The 21,309-nt window shown below is 38.3% G+C and overlaps 1 protein-coding gene across 1 annotated transcript in view; it reads right to left on the bottom strand.

Annotated features, from left to right (window-relative positions):
- Positions 1-21,309, bottom strand: part of CTNNA3 (catenin alpha 3) — a gene marked incomplete at its 5' end in the record, with an annotated part of 847,188 nt that overhangs the window by 680,168 nt on the left and 145,711 nt on the right. Inside the window, one exon of the mRNA XM_081329881.1 lies at positions 150-413. Coding sequence (XP_081186007.1) covers positions 150-413 — 264 coding nt within the window. The remainder of the gene's footprint in view (positions 1-149; positions 414-21,309) is intronic.

Below are 21,309 nucleotides of genomic sequence, written 5' to 3'. Positions count from 1 at the left end.
AAGGCATGGCTGCTATTCACCAAAATTAAGGGTAGAGGGTTTAAAATAATACTACTGGGCAAAAAACTCAACAAAATGGGATTTCTATATTAACAAACCCAAGTCTTTAAAATAAATGACGTTACTGAAAGAAAACGTGATCGTCCTACCTCAAGTTCATTGAGAGCACTTCCAAGAGAGGCTGACTGCGGCACCTGTTGAACTTTTGGAGGCTTAATTCCTTGAGAGGCATTGGAGATGACATCAAGAGCATTTTCTATTTCCTTACAAACAGAGTCCTTACTGGCCGTGAGAGAGGCGACATCAGAATGTTCCAAGCAAGCAGAGCAAACTGAATGCAGAAGAGGTGAATTCTCCCTCAGAGAAGCCCGAGCTGCAGCAATCTCGTCTCGGTGACTGTTAGATTTTAAGTCCTGTCAGGAAAGACAAGATGATTATTTTTAATATTATCCACATGCACCTTTCAAAAATTATTCAGGATAAACTGTTCCAGAACAAGTAGGATAACTCTGCTGTTTTTAAGCTCCTGCTCAAGCATGGAAGGAAATGCTGTTGCTTCAAGAGGTTGACTTTTACAAGTTTCTCAGGCCCTAAAACAGACAGGCCTGCTTTAAAGACTCTTTCCATATAATTTTTGAAACATGCCCAGCTGTGATCATTTTTTTTCAAACAAATAATTTGTAATGAATTATTTCAATTTGATCAGCCTTTTTTTGGTAATAAATTAAATAAGAAGTGCTCATTAACTGATTTGTTCCCTTCTAGCACATGGTACTCCTAGCTTGTAACAAGCCTTGGAGGAAAGGAAATGAACTTGTGTAAAAGGCATAGGAACAGATTTTGTCTGTTGTTTTTTGAAATGACCATTGAAATTGGCCATTTGTCAGGACCCACTTCAATCCCACATCTTAAGAAAGCAGAACTCTTGGAAACGATTTCTTCCAACAGGAACTTTTATTAAAAGTAGTTGATAGCAGGCATAATAGACAGGATTTGAGATTTCCCACACATAACGATAGGTTAAGGTATCCCCAATCAAGACTCCACCCCATAGTCCACCTGGCCAGTCTGGGATGGCCAATCCCCAGGTCTTAGGTCCATTGTGGGAAAAGGGGAGATAACATCGGCCCGTTTCCAGTTCACACAGCGATGGTCGGGCGGCTCTTCACACCTTCTTCTGACAGCGTAGAAATAAACCAAACACGGAGGTTACATTCCTTATTCCCTCCCTTGTTCTAGTTGACAGTTTAGGGAGATAAAGTTCAGAGAGAGAGAGAGAACGCAGGAAGCAAAATTTTACATTGTAGCGGATAGAGGACACAGAGGCAATGAACCCATGGGCACATCCCCCCTCCCCCTTGGGAGTATGGTAGAACTCAGGAAAAGGTGAGATTTGATTTTTGGTCAGAGGGGATAGAAATGAAATAGGAATGGGTTCTGACACCATTACTCAAGAGAACACTTTCCTGGATCAGCCAAATCAAAGCTTTCTCTAGCCAGTTTCATCTGGAATCTCATAAACAGATTATGATAGAAATAGCAAAAAAATAGGGAATTAGCAATTAGAATGTGTAATAATTCTCTTCCTTTCATAGGAATGAATCCTCAACCTTAAATCACAGAGAAATTTATATTTTCCTTGCCCACTGAACTCCCTAAGCTGAAACTCTATTCTCAGGGTCATACATGTCCAACAAGAATTTAGTTCTTGACACAAAAATTAAAAAACAAGATTTCTGGACACATATTTACAAACAAATCCTTGTATAATCTTGCCCTTGCCAGATGAGTTATGGATAATGTGTTTGCATTTCTTTCTCAGTTCTGAATTTTCTCACAGACATGAAATTTAATTCTGAGTAAACATTTACAGCATCAGTGATGAGAGAGAAAAATGCAGGAATAAATTAAATATCTCTCCTCAATAGCTGATGCACAATATAGAAGGAGCAATCTATAATAAATTATAGTTTCAAAGCCACTAATGCAAGGGTCTTCAAACTTGGCCCTTTTATGACTTGAGGACTTCAACTCCCAGAATTCCTCAGCTATGCATGCTGCCTGAGGAATACTGGGAGTTGAAGTCCACAAGTCATAAATGGGCCCAGGTTGGAAGACCCCCTGCACTAATGATATGACTTTGTGAAAACACTAAAGTGTTTTCAAGAAATGGAGAAACTGGAATCACTAAATCCAATAAATATGAGTCAGGAGAATTGTGATACTGGATTACCAGGAGAAGAAGGAAGAGAATTTCTCCCATTGCTCTGCTAACTGGCCAATTTCACATTAAGAAGCATAAAACCTCTAAGCTGACCTGTTGTTCATAAACCAGATTCTATGGCCATGCAACTCAGTACCTTAAAGTAAGCCAATATTTTTACTCTTTATTTCAGAGAGGAACACTTGTCTAATCCCCTTAACAGGTGCATGACTGAGGTGATGTTAGAACTTGAGGTAAAATAGTAGAATTATAGTATCCGGATGTCAAATTGGTATGAGGGTTAGGGCAAAGAAGCAAGGGGGGAAAATGTTGGTTATCTACAGAACACATTCTTGTTAGAGCAGAAACACAACTCAATATAATTTTAAAAGATTTCCAGAGAGCAAAAGATCTCAAGGCAAGTATTTATGGTTCCATAACATAGTCTGGGGTATATTGTATTAACTACAGCATACTGGCACCTGCTTAATAGATAAAAAGCTGTAAAAATGCAGCATCTAATTTTTCCTAATCACACATGCATAAATGAATTCCCTTAACTTATTTCTGCTTTGTACCTGCATACTATGCAATATAAGAAAAACTAAGAAATGAATTGTCTTTCCCCTGTAAAAATATCATTTTCTAAATTGCTATCTGGATTCTTAAATGTACCTTTCTGTCTTCAGCTATAAAATCTCTGCAATTTAATTACTGTCTAAAATACTATTTAGTTTAATCATACTTGCATATGCCTAATGCTCCCTCCCCCTCCCCCTCCCCCTCTTGTTTTTATTTCTTTTCCTCTTCATAAAACTGCTTCAATGCATTTTGTTTTAGGCAGGATATAAATACAAACTAAGGCAATTAGCTCCTCCATCAGGTTTCTTGTGCCGGTTTTCCTCTGGGAAACTCATAACTTTCTTCCTCCAAATACCTATCTATTAATGCACAATATTCCATTTCTTCTGAGTTTCTGCTCCTTGGCAAACTCTCTTTTCAGACCACACTTTCTTTATTTGATTCCCCATTAGGAATCATTTTTTCCTCCATCCTAGTTCACTGCCTGCCTCCCACTTTTCCTGTTTTATCTACATCTAATCCAAGAACATTTGCTACACCTTCAACACAGGACTGGAAAAAATTTCCATACTGAAAATAAAATTTAAGGAAAAAGATAGTTGGAGAAAGAGGTGGGTAGAGAGCAGCGTCATTGATACAAGATCAAATCATGAAAAGTAGCCTCAAGGTTGCATCAAATGAGCCCTACTAAGAAATAGGGAGGGTATTTGGCAAAGGAGTTTCAAGGAGGATTTATGCATTTGCAAAGCTTGAAATCTTTTGTCCCATAAATTCTTCTCCAAAAATGAAAAAAAAAATGATCCAACCTTTTAGCCCCATCTATTTTGAGTGGCACTGAAGGCCACAAAATTGATGTTTTGGTTGTGCATTCAATGCTTTCTGCACCTAGAAGATGGCTTTCAAAAATTACTATTTCATAATTTGTAATTTGACTTATAACAGTCCATAGGACTGATAATCTTCCTGAAACTGGTTGGGGAAAAAAAATCTGCAGAGCATCGTTAGGTTGATACATTGGGTAGAGTATTCCCAGTCAAGTTAATATTCTCCACATAGGTCAGCTTTGAAGAGGTTTTGGAGGCTACAACAGTACCAAATAGCGATACCAGAGTGTGATCAATCCTCAGCATGCATATCTATCTTTTATAATACTACCTATCTACCTCCAGTCCCAACTGAGAATGCCAGGATTAATATTTTAAAAGCTTGCAAGTCTTAAGGACCAAACTCCTGATTTATTTACTTACTGATGTAAGGCACTTATGTGCCACTTTTCAGCTTGAAAGATTCATAGAACATCTTACAAAATAATAAAACAAGATCATACCAGCTCTCTGGATAACAAATGTAAAAGTCATGAGACAAGAAATGAGAGGAGGGGAGGAAAACAAAACAAAACAAAAAACTCCAGCACTGTAGTTAAGTTAATCAAAAATCTGTTTCTGATGACCCAGTGACTCTGAAGGCAGATGGTTCTGCTGCTTTTCCAAGTCAATTCAGTCTTGGTATCAGAAGTAAAACTCTCTGAAATTGTTACAGAAGTAGATATTCAGATCTGAAAAGGCAATGTTTTCAGATTATTTGAACTGTTTATTTATGTATAACTCTTATAGTGTAACAGAGCAGTTTCCAAATATCTATTACAACACTGTGTTTAAACGTAATACTGGAACAAAAATTAGGTGGTGTTCATAAAATACCAGGGTGATTCAAACAACTTATTCCCTGCTCTGAGACTTTTCTCATATTGTCCTTTCCTACTAGTCAAAACATTCTAGTGAGGTTCTATGGGTCTGGCCTCAACCTGTGGTGTTCACAGGGAAGCCAATGACTTAATGAACACTGAAAGATAACCTACAATCGTTCCGCATGTGTACTATGGCATCTCATGCACATATATAAGAGGAGAGCTTGCCTCATGACCTTGCAACATTCATTTAGCCCTTTTTAATGAAACCACAAGATGCTCTGCTTATAACAAAGGTACTTTCTCCTCCAATGTAAATAACTGCTTTTACCCTCCCATTTTCTTATAGACCCGTAACACATTTTTCTTTAGTTTTCTTTTATATGAGCAAAATAGCCATTACCATGGCTAGAAAAGCATGTTGGTATAGAAGAATATATACAGGTGATCTTTGCTTAATGGCCCTACTTGGGATCAGCAACTCTATTGCTAAGTGAAACATCATATGACCATACCGACTTACAATGGCAGTTCCAGTAGTCCTGGCTGCAGTTATTAAGTGAGACCTCACACAACCACAGCTAGCAACTTCCTGCTGGCTTCCCCATTGCTTGTTAAACGCCAGCTACGAAGGTTGCAAATGGCAATCAGATGACTGCAGAATGCTGCAACTATCGTAAGAGTTTGATAGCTGCCAAACACCGGAATCATGATCACGTGACTGTGGGGAAACTGCAATGGTCGTGAGTGCGGGTCACTTGTTTAAGCACCATTATAAATTTGAACAGTCACTAAGCAAATGGTACTTAAGCAAGAACTACCTGCACTGCAAAGAGAGAAATAAGATTTTTTTTCCATGTTAAATCACAGCAATCCAGAAAACACAAATGAAAGAGTCCCTTTAAATATGTCCTTACTAAATTATATTAAAGATATGCTTAGTGTAGGCAGAAAGTATTTACAGGCTATGAGACCATGAAATAAAAAAATGAGCCCTGTACAGTACTGAATGTTAATGCATTTGTACATGATAGATTTAATACAGAAACCAAGAAGAAATTACTTTCAGCATTAGTTCTCTCTACCTATAAATTGCTCTTGCTACTGCAAAATCCATACTAAGAACAGCTGTATAATTTACAACATCAGCATTTGTCAAAAAAAAGCAACAAATGGGTTCTTTTTCAGCTAAGAAGGGGCACCACTATAGAAAATTAGAAACCATCTTTGCAAAGGCTTTCAGATATAAAACATTCCATTTTCAGATGCGCATTTCAAAAATGCAGCTTCTTTGTTAAATCTCAGAAAATTTACGTAAACTTCCAGGAACGCAAACACCAGTTTTAAGGTACAATTAAATAATGCATCAAATGAATTACTATTGGCAGGATTATGCACTAATAAAAGAAGAAAGCTTTGTAACTTCAAAAGCCTTAAAACAAGGACCTAACAGGTAAGCATGGAAGCTTTTTTGCAACCTATTCCCTATGCATTATTTCAGACTCAGGGCTGTATCAAGGTCCTCAACATTTAACAATCCCAAATAACAATGCAGTGCTATCTTTGAGCTATACAACAGTTGAACCAGACACTTAAAGCAATAATGCCTCAATTTACAGCATTTTCTGACCTGTTGAGTGTGTTATCTGCCATGCCTGCCCTTTTTTCTACTAAACATTTAGGATGCAGAAATTCAATAGAGGAATGTTTCATATATACAGAGGTGTGAATTTATTGTTTCATTTATCATCCTTATGTATTGTTACTAGTATCTATGCAATCTCATACCACCATTTATAAAAAGATCATCAAGAGGTATTTGCATTTAAAATATATAGAAAATATAAAAGTTACAGGGCTTTGCATACAAAAACACACCCAGGAACAGCTGATGAGGCAACCCAATCAATCTGGAAAAAATGACACTGCTTTAACAAAATAATGCTGCCCCTGTGTTCCCCTGGACTTCAAAGCATTTATTTTGAAGGATTTGTATGATTCTAAACAATAAGAAACACAAAACCAGCAATAATAGTGGAGCAAGTGAAAAAACAGGAAAAGAGGGGAAGGCAACGGAAGGCAAGCAAACAGACTTGCAATTTACAGTAAAAATGTTTCTTGTGTGGGAGTAAGCTTGCTTTGTTGGAATTACTTGGAGCTTTATTCATCAGTTATGAAGTAAAATGTAGAAAAAAAGGAATAAATGGCCAGTTCTTGCACCAAAGAATTTAACAAGATGGTGGGTTTGTTGTCACTGTGAGTTGTGGGGGGGGCACGAAGGGAGGCTCAGCCAATCTCACTGTACACATATTGTACTTTCATAATAAAGGTTCATTCATTAACCAGAAGTTAACCTTCATAGATCTATCCTGGGATGGGCTTCTTAGATTTATAAATGATTTGGGCTTCAGGATATACAGAGAGGTGGCTTGTTTTGCTGATGATGTTCAATGATTCTACTTATTTAGGAAAGAAAGAAAAGAGGAAAATTCTAAGAAAACATCTTTGAACCAGGGAAGTGCATTACACAGATAAAAACAAGATTCAACACAAACAAAAGTAAAAGGATTCAAGTGTCATAAAACAAAATATTGAACTTCACAGGGCTAATCAGGTGGTGACTAATGAAGAAAAGGACCTTGCAGTCTATACAATAACTGAATAGAATCAATAATAAAGCATCTGTCAATGCTGCAAACATTGACATGTTTTTGCACTGACAATGTAAGAGACAGCCTTTTGTTTAAACTGCTTTACTTTGAATCTTGGAGGGAGGGAATTTTTCTAATGACTATTTTGAGAAGATAAGAAGGCCTGCATACAGAATGGGAGGAGAGACCTCATATGTGAAACTAATTGGATAATGTGATTTATGACGTGTAGATAAGGGCGAGGATTGTTTGTGTGTTACGATGGGTTTGGGTGGAGGAGATTTCAGATTCTGGCATCCCTCCATGAATGCAGATGTTTCATTTCATTACTAAGAATTTTTAGATAAATAATATGCCTTCAATTTGTTTGATTTGTCTCATTCATCGGAACCATGACAGGATCTGTCTATTGTAAAGGAGTGGGAAGATAAACTCTACATTAGAAGCCATTGTGCAAGAAAGGAAAATAAATCTGTCAAGACCATAAAACATTTGTAACTATCTAAGATACAACCATACTTGAAATACATAAGTCTGGTCGATGATTTTTTTTCAAAAGTAAATACTAGAGACCTTGAAAACATGAACAAAAGGACACCAAACTGATCACATTACCACACCTTTATGCCAACAAGGCTCTGATGTTTGAGGCTCCAACTGTGCACTACAATGCCTTTTGTTCTTCAAAATTCTCACATCTTTTCCACAGCTTCACCAAATCAATTTCTCAAGTTCCTCAGTCTTTCTTTCAATCCCTTTAATACATACTTCATATATTGCTTTTGCAATTTGATTTTCATTCCCTTTCTCCACATGAGCATACCAATAAAATGGTTTCATGCCAGGTTTACTTTGTGTTTAGTTTGCATACATTCTTCCCCTATTCATTATTGTCCCTATTTCTTCGTATTAGACAAACATCTTAAGCAGTAGTGCATGCAGCAAACCATGATATTGTCAAAATTATGATGGGTCTATCAAGAAAATACCTACTTTTCTTCATTGGGCTCCAATCTCTGAGCCAAGTACATCGATCATGATATTTCCTTGATTGGCAGCACCCTTGTCATTTGTCCCTCCAATATTCTTAAGTACCCAATTGCTTTTTACTTGTTTTTTATGTTCCTTGTGGAATATTCAGTTCTCAATTCTCAAGTGAGAATTGTACTTTTGCACTTTTTTCTGCTTCTTTTGATAATCAGGGAACCACAATGATCAGAATACTTACTCTTAGGAGAAATGAATGTTATCTTAAAGCAATTTCTTATTTCATAAACTGTTGACTGCATTTAAGTACTTAATCAATGCTGACATTGAAATGTTTGTGGATTGACACTGCATTCATTCATTCTTAATGGCAATAGACAAGCTTTTCTCAGGCAGAATTTCTAAACGTGATATCAGCCTTCCAAAGAAAAATTATGGTATATCTGTGTTCAGATAATGGTAGAGAGTATAAGACATTAAATCACATTGAACATCACTGATTTTTTTTAAAAAGGAAAATGCTAAAAGTAATATTGACCCTTAGTTTTAACAGTGTGCCTAACATAATAGAAAAATTACTTTTTGGAGAAGTTTTAACACAGTTTCCTTGCATGTAAGCAAGTAGTATTAATCTGCTTTATCTGCTTCAGTCTTGCCCCATCCAGTGCTATAAATGAAGTCCAAAGCATACTGTTACTGCATTCATACTTCTCTCATATTGTAAATCAGTTCACTGCAAACTTTCATTCTTACTCCTGTTCAGAATTCCAATTGTACATTGATCCTCCCTTTCACTGGCCCTCACTCTCTTTATGCACAAAGAACTCTGTCATAAATAACTTATTTGTTTATTCACACACAAAAAATATAAGCACCTCCAAGTACTGAGAATATGACTTGTTCTACTCTTGCAGTAATGATAATTAAAGGAGACCTCTCAGAGCCTGGACTATAAGTACAGGACTACAAAAACAAAAAGCATTCTTCTGCAACATCCACAGTTTATTTTTACTTATTTTCTTTGATACAAAGCTTTACCCCACCTTTGACCCTGCAGCTTGAAAAGAAGTCACTATTGTGGGAAGGGATTCTGTGGTGATCTGTTGCCTGAACTGTAGTGTTCACTGGGATTGTGCAGTGGAGCATGTTGAAGAAGGCAAGTTGATTGAAGAAAAGGCTTAGTGTTTGGGGGGGGTAGCTTGGTGGCTTGATATAAATAGCAGGTCTGTTGATAACAGAAGGCCCTCTAAGGCAGGGGTGGGAAACCTTGGCTCTTTTATGACTTGTGGACTTCAACTCCCAGAATTCCTGAGCCAGCATGGCTGAGGAATTCTGGGAGTTGAAGTCCACAAGTCATAAAAGAGCCAAGGTTCCCCACCCCTGATCTAGGGTAATGTTTAGTCTGCATATTTTAATGGCTTTTGATATAGTAAGTGTTGTTGCTATTTATGGATAGAGTGTCTGCTCATTGTACCTATGAAGATTGATCTCAGAGTTAGGCAAAAAACGGGTTTGGTGAGGGTTTTTGTTACTTGATGAGCATTTCTTTGTTTGTTTTGTGCATGGGAAATTACCCATTGTGAAGTGAATAATTCATAGAACGTACAAGGTGGAAAGCATTGTTGTGATTAGTGTTACTATTGGCGCCTATGAACTGATCTGGGAGATAATTATTGTATCTCCAGAAGTAAAATCCAGAGAAGCAAGGCATATCTTTCTTTTTCAAATGTCTTGTTCATTTCTTATGTTGGGAATAAATGAAATTGTGTGTAGGAATACAAGTGTTTTGAAAAAAGAATGGGCGGCTCTACAGAGAAAGGCTAGTGTTGGTTGATTTAATCCTATTATTGTTATTATGACTCCGAGTTGACCTGTTGATAGTGCAATGATTTCTTTAAATGGTAATTGTTATGTATATAGATGGGTGATCATGATAGCAGTAGCCACTCACACCACCAGGTGGTGCTGTACTGAGAAAGGATTGGTTGGCCCGCAGATGGCGGGAAATTCAGATAAAGGGATTGGCCTTGGGTGTATATAAGGGGGTCAGTCAGCCCTATTGTCCAGTTCCGTCTGACTACAATAAAGAGTTGACATGATGCACTCATCTGCCTGGCATTTTCCATGCGGTCCATGCGGTCCAGAACCTGCGACACAATAGTAATGGCTGAAGCGGCTGCAAATATTGTTGTGGCCCTCAGGAAGAAACAAGTTGCTATTATGGTTTTATTATTTGGGATAATGGGGTGTAAGGTGGATTATTAGGAAGATGCCTGTACTATTATTGTACTTCATTGTAATAGAGCTGCATTGGCTTCCAGTTGCCCTCCAGGTGAGATTCAAGGTGCTGGTGATGACCTATAAAGCCCTACATGGCATGGGCCCGGATTATCTGAGGGAGCACCTGCTGCCAGCGTCAATTTCCCATCGTCCTGTGTGCTCCCACAGGGAGGGCCTCCTCAGGGTACTGCCGGTCAAGGATTGCCGACGGGCGATCCCCAGGGGGAGGGCGTTCTCTGTGGGCACACCTGCCCTATGGAACCAACTGCCAATGGAACTCCGGACTGCCCCCGACCTTCGTTCATTTCTCCGGGACCTAAAAACCTGGCTCTTTGAGCTATCTGGTCTGGACTGAGGGGTTTAATGTTTTTAAAATGTGATTTTAATTTTTTGGGGCTAGAATTAATTTAATTTTATTTTAATTTTATATTGTATTGTTTTTAAATTTTGCCTTGTAAACCGCCCTGAGTCCTTCAGGAGTAGGGCGGTATATAAACCGAAATAATAATAATAATAATAATAATAATAATAATAATAATAATAATAATAATAATAATAATAATAATAATAATAATAATAATAATATTGGCATGGGACCCACTATGGCTGCTGGTAATTATGCAGGTAGTCCAATTGGGCTGACTTTTCTGTCACTGCATTAAGTCAATTAGTAGATTGAGTGTTTCATATTGTGTAAAAAGTTAATGTATGTGGATTATGAATTTATTAGTGTGTGGTGGTTATAATGAGGCTGATATCTCTGATTCAGTTCTAGATAATGGCTTGTAAGGCTGCAATGTTGCCATTGGATTGGCTACATCATTTTCCAGTTAATATGAAAGACATAATATCCAATAAATAGTTGAAGTATGTTGTTTGCTGTGATGATGATATCATGATGCGGAAGGTGAAGAGGTGTTTGATAAATTTCTTAATATTGGAGTCAGCTGATATATTTATAATATTGAGAATTTTATTTTTCTATTTTAATAACAATTTATCATTTTTCTGTTTTTGTAATCCTTTTAATATATATTGTGGAGTTCTTAATGTACAGTATATTGATTTTGTATTAGCAGTCTTCCATTGCACATTCAGCTGTATAAGAACTTGCTAAATATTACCCTTTTATAATCTCTGTAACCTAATATTTCTGAAATAATTCTTGTCTCCTATTTGACAGACAGTTATGAGCAAATAATCTGTATCAACACCCTTTTCTCCCAAGGCATAAAACATTATTGTGTCAAACATCTTTAACAATGTACACATTCCTGAGAAAAATTTGTAAAGGTTAATCACAGTCTGGAGACCTTGTGTTGCCTCTTCTTTTAAAGCTTTCTGTTACTTTCTGGAGGACTGATATCTAAGTAATTTGTATACACTGTTCTGATACACTGTTCTGGCTAGCTTTGAGTTCGACAGATACACTATCACTACATGGCAGCGACAAACACCTAATGTAATTCATGGCCGAAAGGATTTGTCTGAAAATTCAACAACTATTATCAATCTTTATCTGTATTCTAATCTCCAAGCTTCAAATTTTTTTAGTCTGCTGATTTCAGGCAAACGTTTGCTCCTGTGCAGGAATACAACAATTCAAAAAGGCCATAACAACTGGCCCAAGAAAGATTCTAAAACCATTTTCAATTTCTCTTCTGCCAAATAAATGGATGGCTATCAATGTATTATGCTGTTGCACTGTTGTCCAGACTGGTGATTTCTGAGCAATATAAAATGACAGGATTTCAAAGATAAAGCAGTAAAAGTTTTACATGAGCTACAGTTGACACAGCTTGGTCTAGGAACTTGTAGGACTTGTTCTATTTACCCCTTGAAATTATATATGCAGCTTTACAAAATTGTCTCCAAAAAAAACTAGCGTGAGACAGTGTTTCATTATTTTAAATGACAACTATTATTCATATTCTTGATTTCATTCTCTGATACTGGAATTTCATCAGTGAGTTTGCTTATGAATGGATATACTTTAGGTTCTTGGATGTCCTTGTAGCCTATTCATCTATGGGCACTTTGCAGTTACAATCTGTGGCAAAATGTAGAACCTCACTGGTGTGAAAATAATACATTTATAGATGTAAAACTCAGTTTCTGGCTAGCAAATGGAAGACACCAATTGATAGAAAATATTTTCATGGTTTTCTTACTTGTGAAACTAATTGAATCATTGCTAGTACTGTTTGGTTGTTTTCTTTAAAAAACATTTATATAGCTGTCCATCTTCTAACCAATTCTGGGCAACCCCCAATCAAAAGGTAAAACAACATGTGAAATCATATTCAAACTATAAAACCTAGACAGATTAAACATTAAAAACAAGAAAGAACAGGCAGCAAGTCAACATTTTAATGTACAATTATCCAATCTTATCCCAGCACTTGGGTGAAAAACCAGGTCTTCAAAGCTTTACGCAGGGTTAAAAGAGCAGAGATGTACTGAACTTTAGGGGCAGAGGGCTGGATAGGGCAGGGGCTGACATGGAAAAAAGCATGCATCTTACCTCCCATCAGATGGCAATATTTAGGGGAAGGGACTGGTAGAGTGCCAACCTGGTAGGATGGGTAGATGTCCTTAGAGAAAAGCACTCATGCAAATAACAAAGCCCTGTGCCAGTGTGCCATATAGGGCTTTTGTCAGAACCCACCTCAACCCACATCTTAAGAAAGCAGAACTCTTGGAGACAGTTTCTTCCAAGCAGGAACTTTTACTAAGAAATAGGAGATGGCAGGCATAATAGACAGGATCTGAGGGATTCCCTTACAGATGGATATTTTTAAAGTGTCCCCAAGCAAAACCCCAGCCCATAGTTCATCCAGGCGGTTCAGATCGGCCAATCTCCAGGGGGTAAGTCCATCGTGGGAAAGGAAAGATAATATCAACCCGGTTCCGTTTGCAGCACGATCATTTCCACAGCTCCTCACACCCCCTTCGGAGAAATAAACCAGATCCCGGAGGATTTTATTTCTTCCCCCATCCCTTTTCCTAGTTGCTCGGTAAGGGAGGGAAGTTCAGGGAGAATGTGTAGTATAGAAAGCAATTTGTTACATTGTAATGGATAGCAGACAGGCAAATAAACAAAAGGGTACATTTAATGGAGGAAGTGAAAGCAATAAAGCCCACATGCCTATCCCCTCTCCCCCTTGGGAATGGCAGAATCCAGGGGAAGATGAGATTTGGTTTTAGCTCAGAGGAGATAGTTAGAAATGAAATATAAATGGATTCTGACAGCTTGGTGCAATTCATGTCCAGCACCATGAATTGCACCGAGAAAGAAACTGGAGCAACTTGCACAACAAAGGTGTTACATGGGCAAATCTAGAGGGCCCCATTATTGTGTGTCCTGCAGTACTATGGACCAGTTTACATTTCTGAGTGGTCTTCAAGGACAGCCTCAAATATTTCACCTAAAAGGTATTTAAATTGTACATTTAAACGTCCACTGAAAGGATTGCCAATTTTCTCATCAAAAAATCAGGTTTCATTTGAATTTCAATATATAATATTAAGGTTCTATACAAGGGCAATTCTGAAATAAACCTCCACTTAGTTATCAGTGACAGACACTCACAAATACAGAACTTTTATTATACACATTAGAAAACTACAACATTACATTACTTTTTGACATAATCGCCATTCAAATTGACACAATTGTCATAACGTCTTACAAGGTTTGAAATTTCTTAGTACTCATCACTGGGTGCCAAATCTGGGCTATGGAGCAGGGAATAATCAAAAACATCCCAACGAAACTGCTTCAAAGGTTTTTGGGTGCTTTAGTGGGGTGCGGGCAAGCATTTTTGTGAGCCAACACCACACTGGAAGTGGTGCCATAGAAAATCCCACCAAATGTGAAGATGGCAAAGGGGTACTGCTAGTGAAGTTCATGGAATGAGATTTAACCATCAGTTCAGAAGTCTACTGTGAAACGTTATGAAAACTCAGACAAGCCATCCATAACAAGCATTGGGGCATGCTGACTTCCGGTGTGGTTTGGTGATTATGTCAAAAACTAATGTAATGCTGTAGTTTTCTAATGTGTATAATAAAAGTTCTGTATCTGCGAGTATCTGTCATTGATAACCAAACGGAGGTTTATTTCCAAATTGCCCTCGTATAATCATACAGATCGCCATTAAAGTTATAAAATATGTGATGTTCACTCAAAGATAGTATGCATTTAATTATCTCCTGCTGGCAAATATTGTCTAAAAATGACTAAAATTGACAGATGAAATGAATTAATTATTTAGGGCAGGTCTATTTGGCAAACAATAACATTATGGTTTATTCTGACAGAAAACTCACTACTATTAAAACAGCAGTAAAAATATACATACTATATACTTAACTGCTAGATAATCTGTTTTAAAAGAATACGCACAGAGATGCATATTTCAATTTGTATGAATTAAGTTAATAAAATTTCAAATTAATAAAGAAGGAACAGGTCCTGCTTACTATCCAACATTCTTTTTGAAACATTGCTGGAAGTAATAACCAGCAACATGTCTGAAAAATCACCATTATATATGACACTAAGATAATTCTTGGAACTTATTTAACAGATATGGATCAGCTTTTTAAAAAGTTCAATTTTCCTTCATAGTTCCAAAATCTGTAAATAATGGAAATTACATTTATCTTGAGTTCCAAATCCAATGAAGACTGTATCATTTAATTTCCTTTCTTTCTAATGCTTATGTACAGTTGATATTAATGAAACTGGTTCAACAGAAGTTCCTCATAAATACTTAAGACAATGTGTTTCTGAAATTCATTAACAAACAAAAGATCATTCTTTTGTATTTTATATTGGCCAAAAGAATTTCAGGAGACATTTTTCCAGGTAATAAGATATTGACACTTCTGATTTGTTGTCAATATACTCAAATTAAGAAAGAGATTTGTCTTTGGGTTTTTACTTTTTGTGGAAAAGCAATCAATTGTTGCTAGCACCTAACCCAATTTGACCATTTTTTAAAAGCTAAGCAGCATTAGTAATGGTGAACTACTGGACTGAGAAATGGGGAAAAATAATTCAAAAGACAGCAACAGCAAATCACTAATGAAATCCACAAGAGTGGTGCTCGACTCAAGGGAAATATTTAATTGCTTCAAATTAAATGTTGGGGAAAACATTCTATAGCCCATAGGATCACATTCAGATACCTTTTTTAAACATAAAAAGCAACCTGGCAATTTTCCTATAATATTGTTGAGGCATGGTGGCTCAGTGGCTTAAAAACACTGGAGAAGGTTGGTACTCTGACCGTTTGAGTCCTAGCACCACATGATGAAGTAAGCTCCCATCACTTGCCTCAGCTTCTGCCAACCTAGCAGTTTGAAAGCAGATTATATGCCAGTAGATAAATAGGTACAACCAGTCCTTTTTTTCTAAAAAAAAAAAAGGTGTCAGAACTCAGAGGTACTGTCACTGGGAGCAATGCCGGTGTTTTGCTACGGCGTCACCGCCCGTCCTTTGCACCCCTGCCCCTGCAGCTTGGAGCCACATGCTGTGGGGATTCCCCTCCCTGCAGTTGCCATACCGCAGCCCGTGCTGAGCCCCCACCCAGAGCTGCTCCGAACCCCGACCGAGAGCTGTGTTCCTAGTGGCAGTGGTCTCCGGCGCCAAACAGCTGATGGCCTCTGGCACCGGCACTCGTTCACTTACTGCCCCGTCACTTCCAAATGCAGTGAGTGAGAGAGCAAATGGCGTTTGGAAGTGTTTGGAAGCGATGGAGCAGTATGTGAGTGAGTGAATGAGCAAATGGTGTTTGGAAGCATCGAGGCAGTAAGTGAGTGAGTGAACGAGCAAATGGCATTTGGAAGTCACGGGGCAGTAAGTGAGCAAGCGAGCAAGAGGCCTTTGAAAGAGATGGAGTGAGTGGGGGAGAGACTGAATGAGGTGCCTTTGAAAGAGATGGAGGAGTGAGTGAGAGCGACTGGAGGCTTTTGTGAGCAAAGTATGAGTGAGTGGGGGGCTTTTGCAAGCAAAGGATGAGAGAAAAAGGGAAAAGTGAGGGGGAGAAGAGAAAAAGAAAAGGCACTGACTTCTGACTTCCTCTGTTACAGGAGTAGAAGGAAGTATTAACATTGAACCTCAACTTTTTGTTTTTCTATAATATTATAAACTAGCCATTTTTATAACAACAAATGAATCTAACCAATGAAACCCGAAATCCCCCCCCTTTTTTTAGTCATCATGTTTTTGACACCTTGTTAAGCATTGGTAGTGCTTGAATATTGTCATGTCCTAAAAGTGGTACAATTTCTGAAAAGGTTGAAAAGCCCTGATGTAAATGCAGCCTAAATTGTTTATTGCCATCCTATTTGCAAATAATATCTTACTTACCTAGTTGAGATGGTGTAGTTGGGCAGCAGGGAGGGGTGCAAAGTCTCTGCCTTCGCTGCAGACAACTTGCCTGTGTAACGCTTGCTGGCCAGGTCTTTTGGCACGCTCATCAGCAATTCCTATTGGCTTTTGAAAGCCAATAGGCCAGGCGTAGGCAACCTTGGCTCTTCTATCACTTGTGGACTTCAACTCCCAGAAGATGTTACATAACATAACATCAACTGGAAGATGTTAAAGTGTCCTTCTGTTTCTTTCTTTCCCAAAAATTGTGTTAATGAGTTCTCTCTAAGCTCTGCTGATCAGCTTGTCCATGGTTGTTGTGCCGCAAAATGGAACAGTTTGCAAGTTGCAGTTGAGACAGCCCATCTCATTTTAGATATATCACATATAATTGAAGATTGTAATTAGTTGCGTGTGCACGTTCAGCAAGTGTGATGTATTTGTGCTGGCATTTCTAGGCCTCTTTCCAACCACATCCAGAAAAATTTGTAACAAACATTGGAATTCTTAAGGCCATGTTTGGTATTTCCCAGCAATCTGTTACTGGAAGGAAAAAGCAATCCCTGCTGCGTTACTGATCCCAGAGAAGCATTTGCATGTATGCAGGTATCCTTAGGGTGCCATAGTTATGGATGAGAAATATTGGTTGCAAAGTTGGCATTTATGGATATAATATAGATATTTTGGACTTATTTTTGTTTCTTTGCATGTTTGATATTTTTAAAAAGGCATATGCTACTGACTACGCTTATGCACATATGTAACATCTTTTGCTAGGATACATAACCACTGCTTGTCCAGAATGTGAAAAGTGAAAGATTGTGACTAAACAAAATTTTAATGTACAGATAATACCACCAGAAATTATTTTAGCCTTTTTAATAAATGTTATTGATGTTAAGCTCATCATGGAAAACATCATATATTGTTATGTATATACTAGGTTAATTATTTAAAGACTGAAGTGCAACATAACTAGATTCTAAATAATCTATTTTTCAAAACACACAACAGTCCAAACAGTAAAAGTAAAGTCTAAGAATATTTCATTCTTAAGAATTGTTTAATTTAAAGTGGTTTAGTTGTAATAGATGGTTAGATTCAAAATAGTTTTCAAGAGTATGTACAAAAGATACTATTCTTTTCTAGCATCAGCTAAATTAGACATATTACATTGAGAAAAATGTTTCTCATTTCTTTCCTGTTACCTTTATTGATTTCATTGCAGAGATGTTAACATAGGAAATAGATTATTTTGTTATCTAATTTTACCTTCTAAAAGACAGAAGCAGATGAAAAATGTAAGGTTCTTTCCTGTTGGCTTTTTTAAATTAGCTGTTTTAGATTCTAAAAGTTTAGTTCCTAAAGAAGTAACCCTGTAAATAATTTTAATGTCCTCCTCTACTGCAGGGTAGGCAACCTTGGCTCTTTTATGACTCGTGGACTTCAACTCCCAGAATTCCTGAGCCAGCATGGCTCAGATTGGAAACCTCTCCCTTTCCCCTCAGCATGGCTGGCTCAGGATTTCTGGGAGTTGAAGTCCACGAGTCATAAAAAAGAGCCAAGATTGCCTAGCCCTGCAGTAGGCTTTCGAAAGCCAATAGAGGGAGCTTTTTTGGCAAAAAAAGGTGCCAGAACGCTGTTCTGAGGGCTCTATGAGAAAAAAAGCCCTGGGTACCATTTCAGTAGGGGAAAATGGTGTTTCAAGCACAGTGGTGGGATTCAAATACCTGAATAACTGGTTCTCTGCATGGATACAGGCCTGAGCCTAGAATGGACTTCTGGAAGTGACATCCATGCACTTCCTGTGGGCCATTCTAGGCCTGGGAGGCCTTCTCCAGGCCTCCGAGGCCTAGAATGGACTTCTGGAAGTGACATTCATGCACTTCCAGAAAGCCATTCTAGGCCTGGGAGGCCTCCTCCAGGCCTCTCAGGCCTAGAACAGCGCACAGGAAGCAGCGTGGGTTCAGCCGGTTCTCCAAACTCAACAAAATTTAGCTACTGGTTCTGTCGAACCAGTGTGAACAAGCTGAATCCCACCAAGCAGCAGTACAAATTCAACCGGTCCAGGACTTGCATGAATACAAGATGACACTGGTGATGGGAAAAGCCCCAGATGATGCTGCAGAATGCCATTAGCCATTCTGAGTGCAGAGCTAGTTTGCCCCTGTAGTGCATTCTGGGTAGCACATGAGCATGATCTGAACAGACCAGCAATCGTTGGCAGCCAAACAACTACTTTGTATTAACACTGTAGTCTCCTGACTAATGTAAGATTGCCTTATGCTAAATAATAATAATCCTATAATACTTTCTCATTTCCATTCTGCAATACTTCACCTGACAAAACATAACTCTGAATCATTTAGCAATTTTTAAAAAGAACCATGGGAAGAATTTTTTGCAAGGGCGGGGGAGGAATAAATGGTAGAGAGTTACAGTATCCAGCCTTTTCTCCCTCTGACCGCTGCAAAGTGCCTCTTCCTTTATAACGGATTGCAGACTGTCAATCTTTGATTGTTGCTGAAAGATTCCTGACAAAGTGTCTCAAGAGGGACATGATAATTACTTTATAAATATTTACCACAAAATCTGCCCCAAATGCCTCACACGTCAACAAAGGCAAGTGAGAAAATAAAGCATATTAAAGTTATGGAACCAAAACTAGCCGTCTCAAAATAATAAAAAGCCCCAACGTAGCAAGAGTGGTACTTCTGCTTGATTGAAGAGAGCCGTTTTCTTTGCCATCACCTTTCTATCCCTATGTTTAATTTTACGAAAGAAGAATTCTGTGTCTGCATGCTTGATTCTCCATATGAGACCAGCAGGCAAATTACAAAACATCACACTAATGCATCCTAAGGGCTGTGGCAAGGTTTCATGGCTCTGTTATTTGCTTCCTTGTAAGCCAATGACAAACGCTGTTTACCTACAGCTTTTATTGGCCCTGTACCACTGGAGTAGTCCAAGGGATGTAATTGCCTGGAAACATCCTCCTATTTATGATACTTAAGGAATATTAATGGCAAATGTTTATTCAATCATCTTCACTACAATGGGCTCACATATCTCAGGGGTTTCTCTCTTAAAGCAGGTCTGGAGAAGGAGAGAATAAATAAGGAGCAATGTGCTGGCCATCTTTCTTCAAATAACAGCCCACTCCTGTGCTTATATACTGAAAAGTGGCTTATTCTTTGCAGTTTTTCAAGATACTTCTCCAAAAAAAGCAACCATAAATCCCTGGCAGAGCTGAGGGGTCTCATTCCTGAACAGATAAGCGTTGGATTGTCTTATAACATTATTAAGCACAGGATAAAGAGAGTATCATGAAAAGATGATATTTCTCCCTGGCCAAACACAACAAAAAGGTAAAAAAAAGTTTCTGTATCAAAGATTGACAATTTGTGAACAGTGTATTGACTTTGAAGTCTCCTCTGGCCACAATTACATAGAACTGAGGGCAGTGTTTCTCATTATTTATATGTGGAAAACCCATGAAAATGCTCCCTTCCTCATAAACCACCAAATCCACATGCAATAGGTCATCACATACTTCAGCCCCCAGAAGTGTTATATACCAGAAGTAACTGATGGAGGGGTTGCTTTTTTTTAAATCCAAATATCTGCTAGGTTGGCAGAAGGAAATGAGTCACCTTACCTTTGCTTAATAAAACTAGAAGCAGCTATTGAAACAAAAGAAGGTGCTGAGGGGGCAGTGAATGTAAGCACCTTTACAGCAAAGCCTGGGTGTGTGTGTGTGTGTGTGTGTGTGTGTGTGTGTGTGTGTGTCTGCTTCCCTAGTCAACTTTAACCCATTCTTTGATGTGCAAACAGGATTTTTCTTCTTCTTTTTCCTTCTCTGTCCAGTTACTTAATACACTCAACACACCTGCATCATGATTTGTTTACCCATTCCTCCCATCTATCTTTCTTATATAATTTCCCTGGGGCAGTAGCGTCTGCACAGCAGCCACAAGTTCTGGGGAAAATGTGACTATTTTTAATGAGTCATATAGACAAAGGCTGTATTTACCTTCTTATGCATTACAAAGCATCTTTTTTTAAATCCCATTTATATCCTGCCCTTCTCCGAAGACTCAGGGCGGCTTACAATTTAAAGCACAAATCAATGTGCTTAGCAATAGCTTTCATTCTATGTATATGCCTGCTTATTAGGGCTTTCGCCCCCCCCCCAGCGGCATTATTACAAAGTCAGCTTATTGCACCCAACAATCTGGGTCCTCATTTTACCTACCTCGGAAGGATGGAAGGCTGAGTCAACCTTGAGCCTGGTGGGACTTGAACCTGCACTAATTGCAGGCAGCTGGTATTACTTAAGGAGGCATTAGCCCACTGCTCCACCAAGGCTCTTTCCCAATCAAGGCTGTGTACTGCACAACCCTAATATAGAAATCCATACCTATATGCACACAGGAGTTGGCCATGCACATCTGTATCATGGACAGGAGCTCCCCAGAATGGGTTTCAGCTGGAGTTGCCCACTTAGGTTGGCAAGGTGGGAAGGCAACTGCACAGTTTG

Source organism: Vipera berus, assembly GCF_964194415.1.
Source record: "Vipera berus genome assembly, chromosome: 5".
In the NCBI taxonomy this organism is placed as follows: Eukaryota; Metazoa; Chordata; class Lepidosauria; order Squamata; family Viperidae; genus Vipera; species Vipera berus.
Note: the sequence above shows the minus strand (reverse complement) of the source record. Positions and strands in the feature narration are given on the sequence as shown.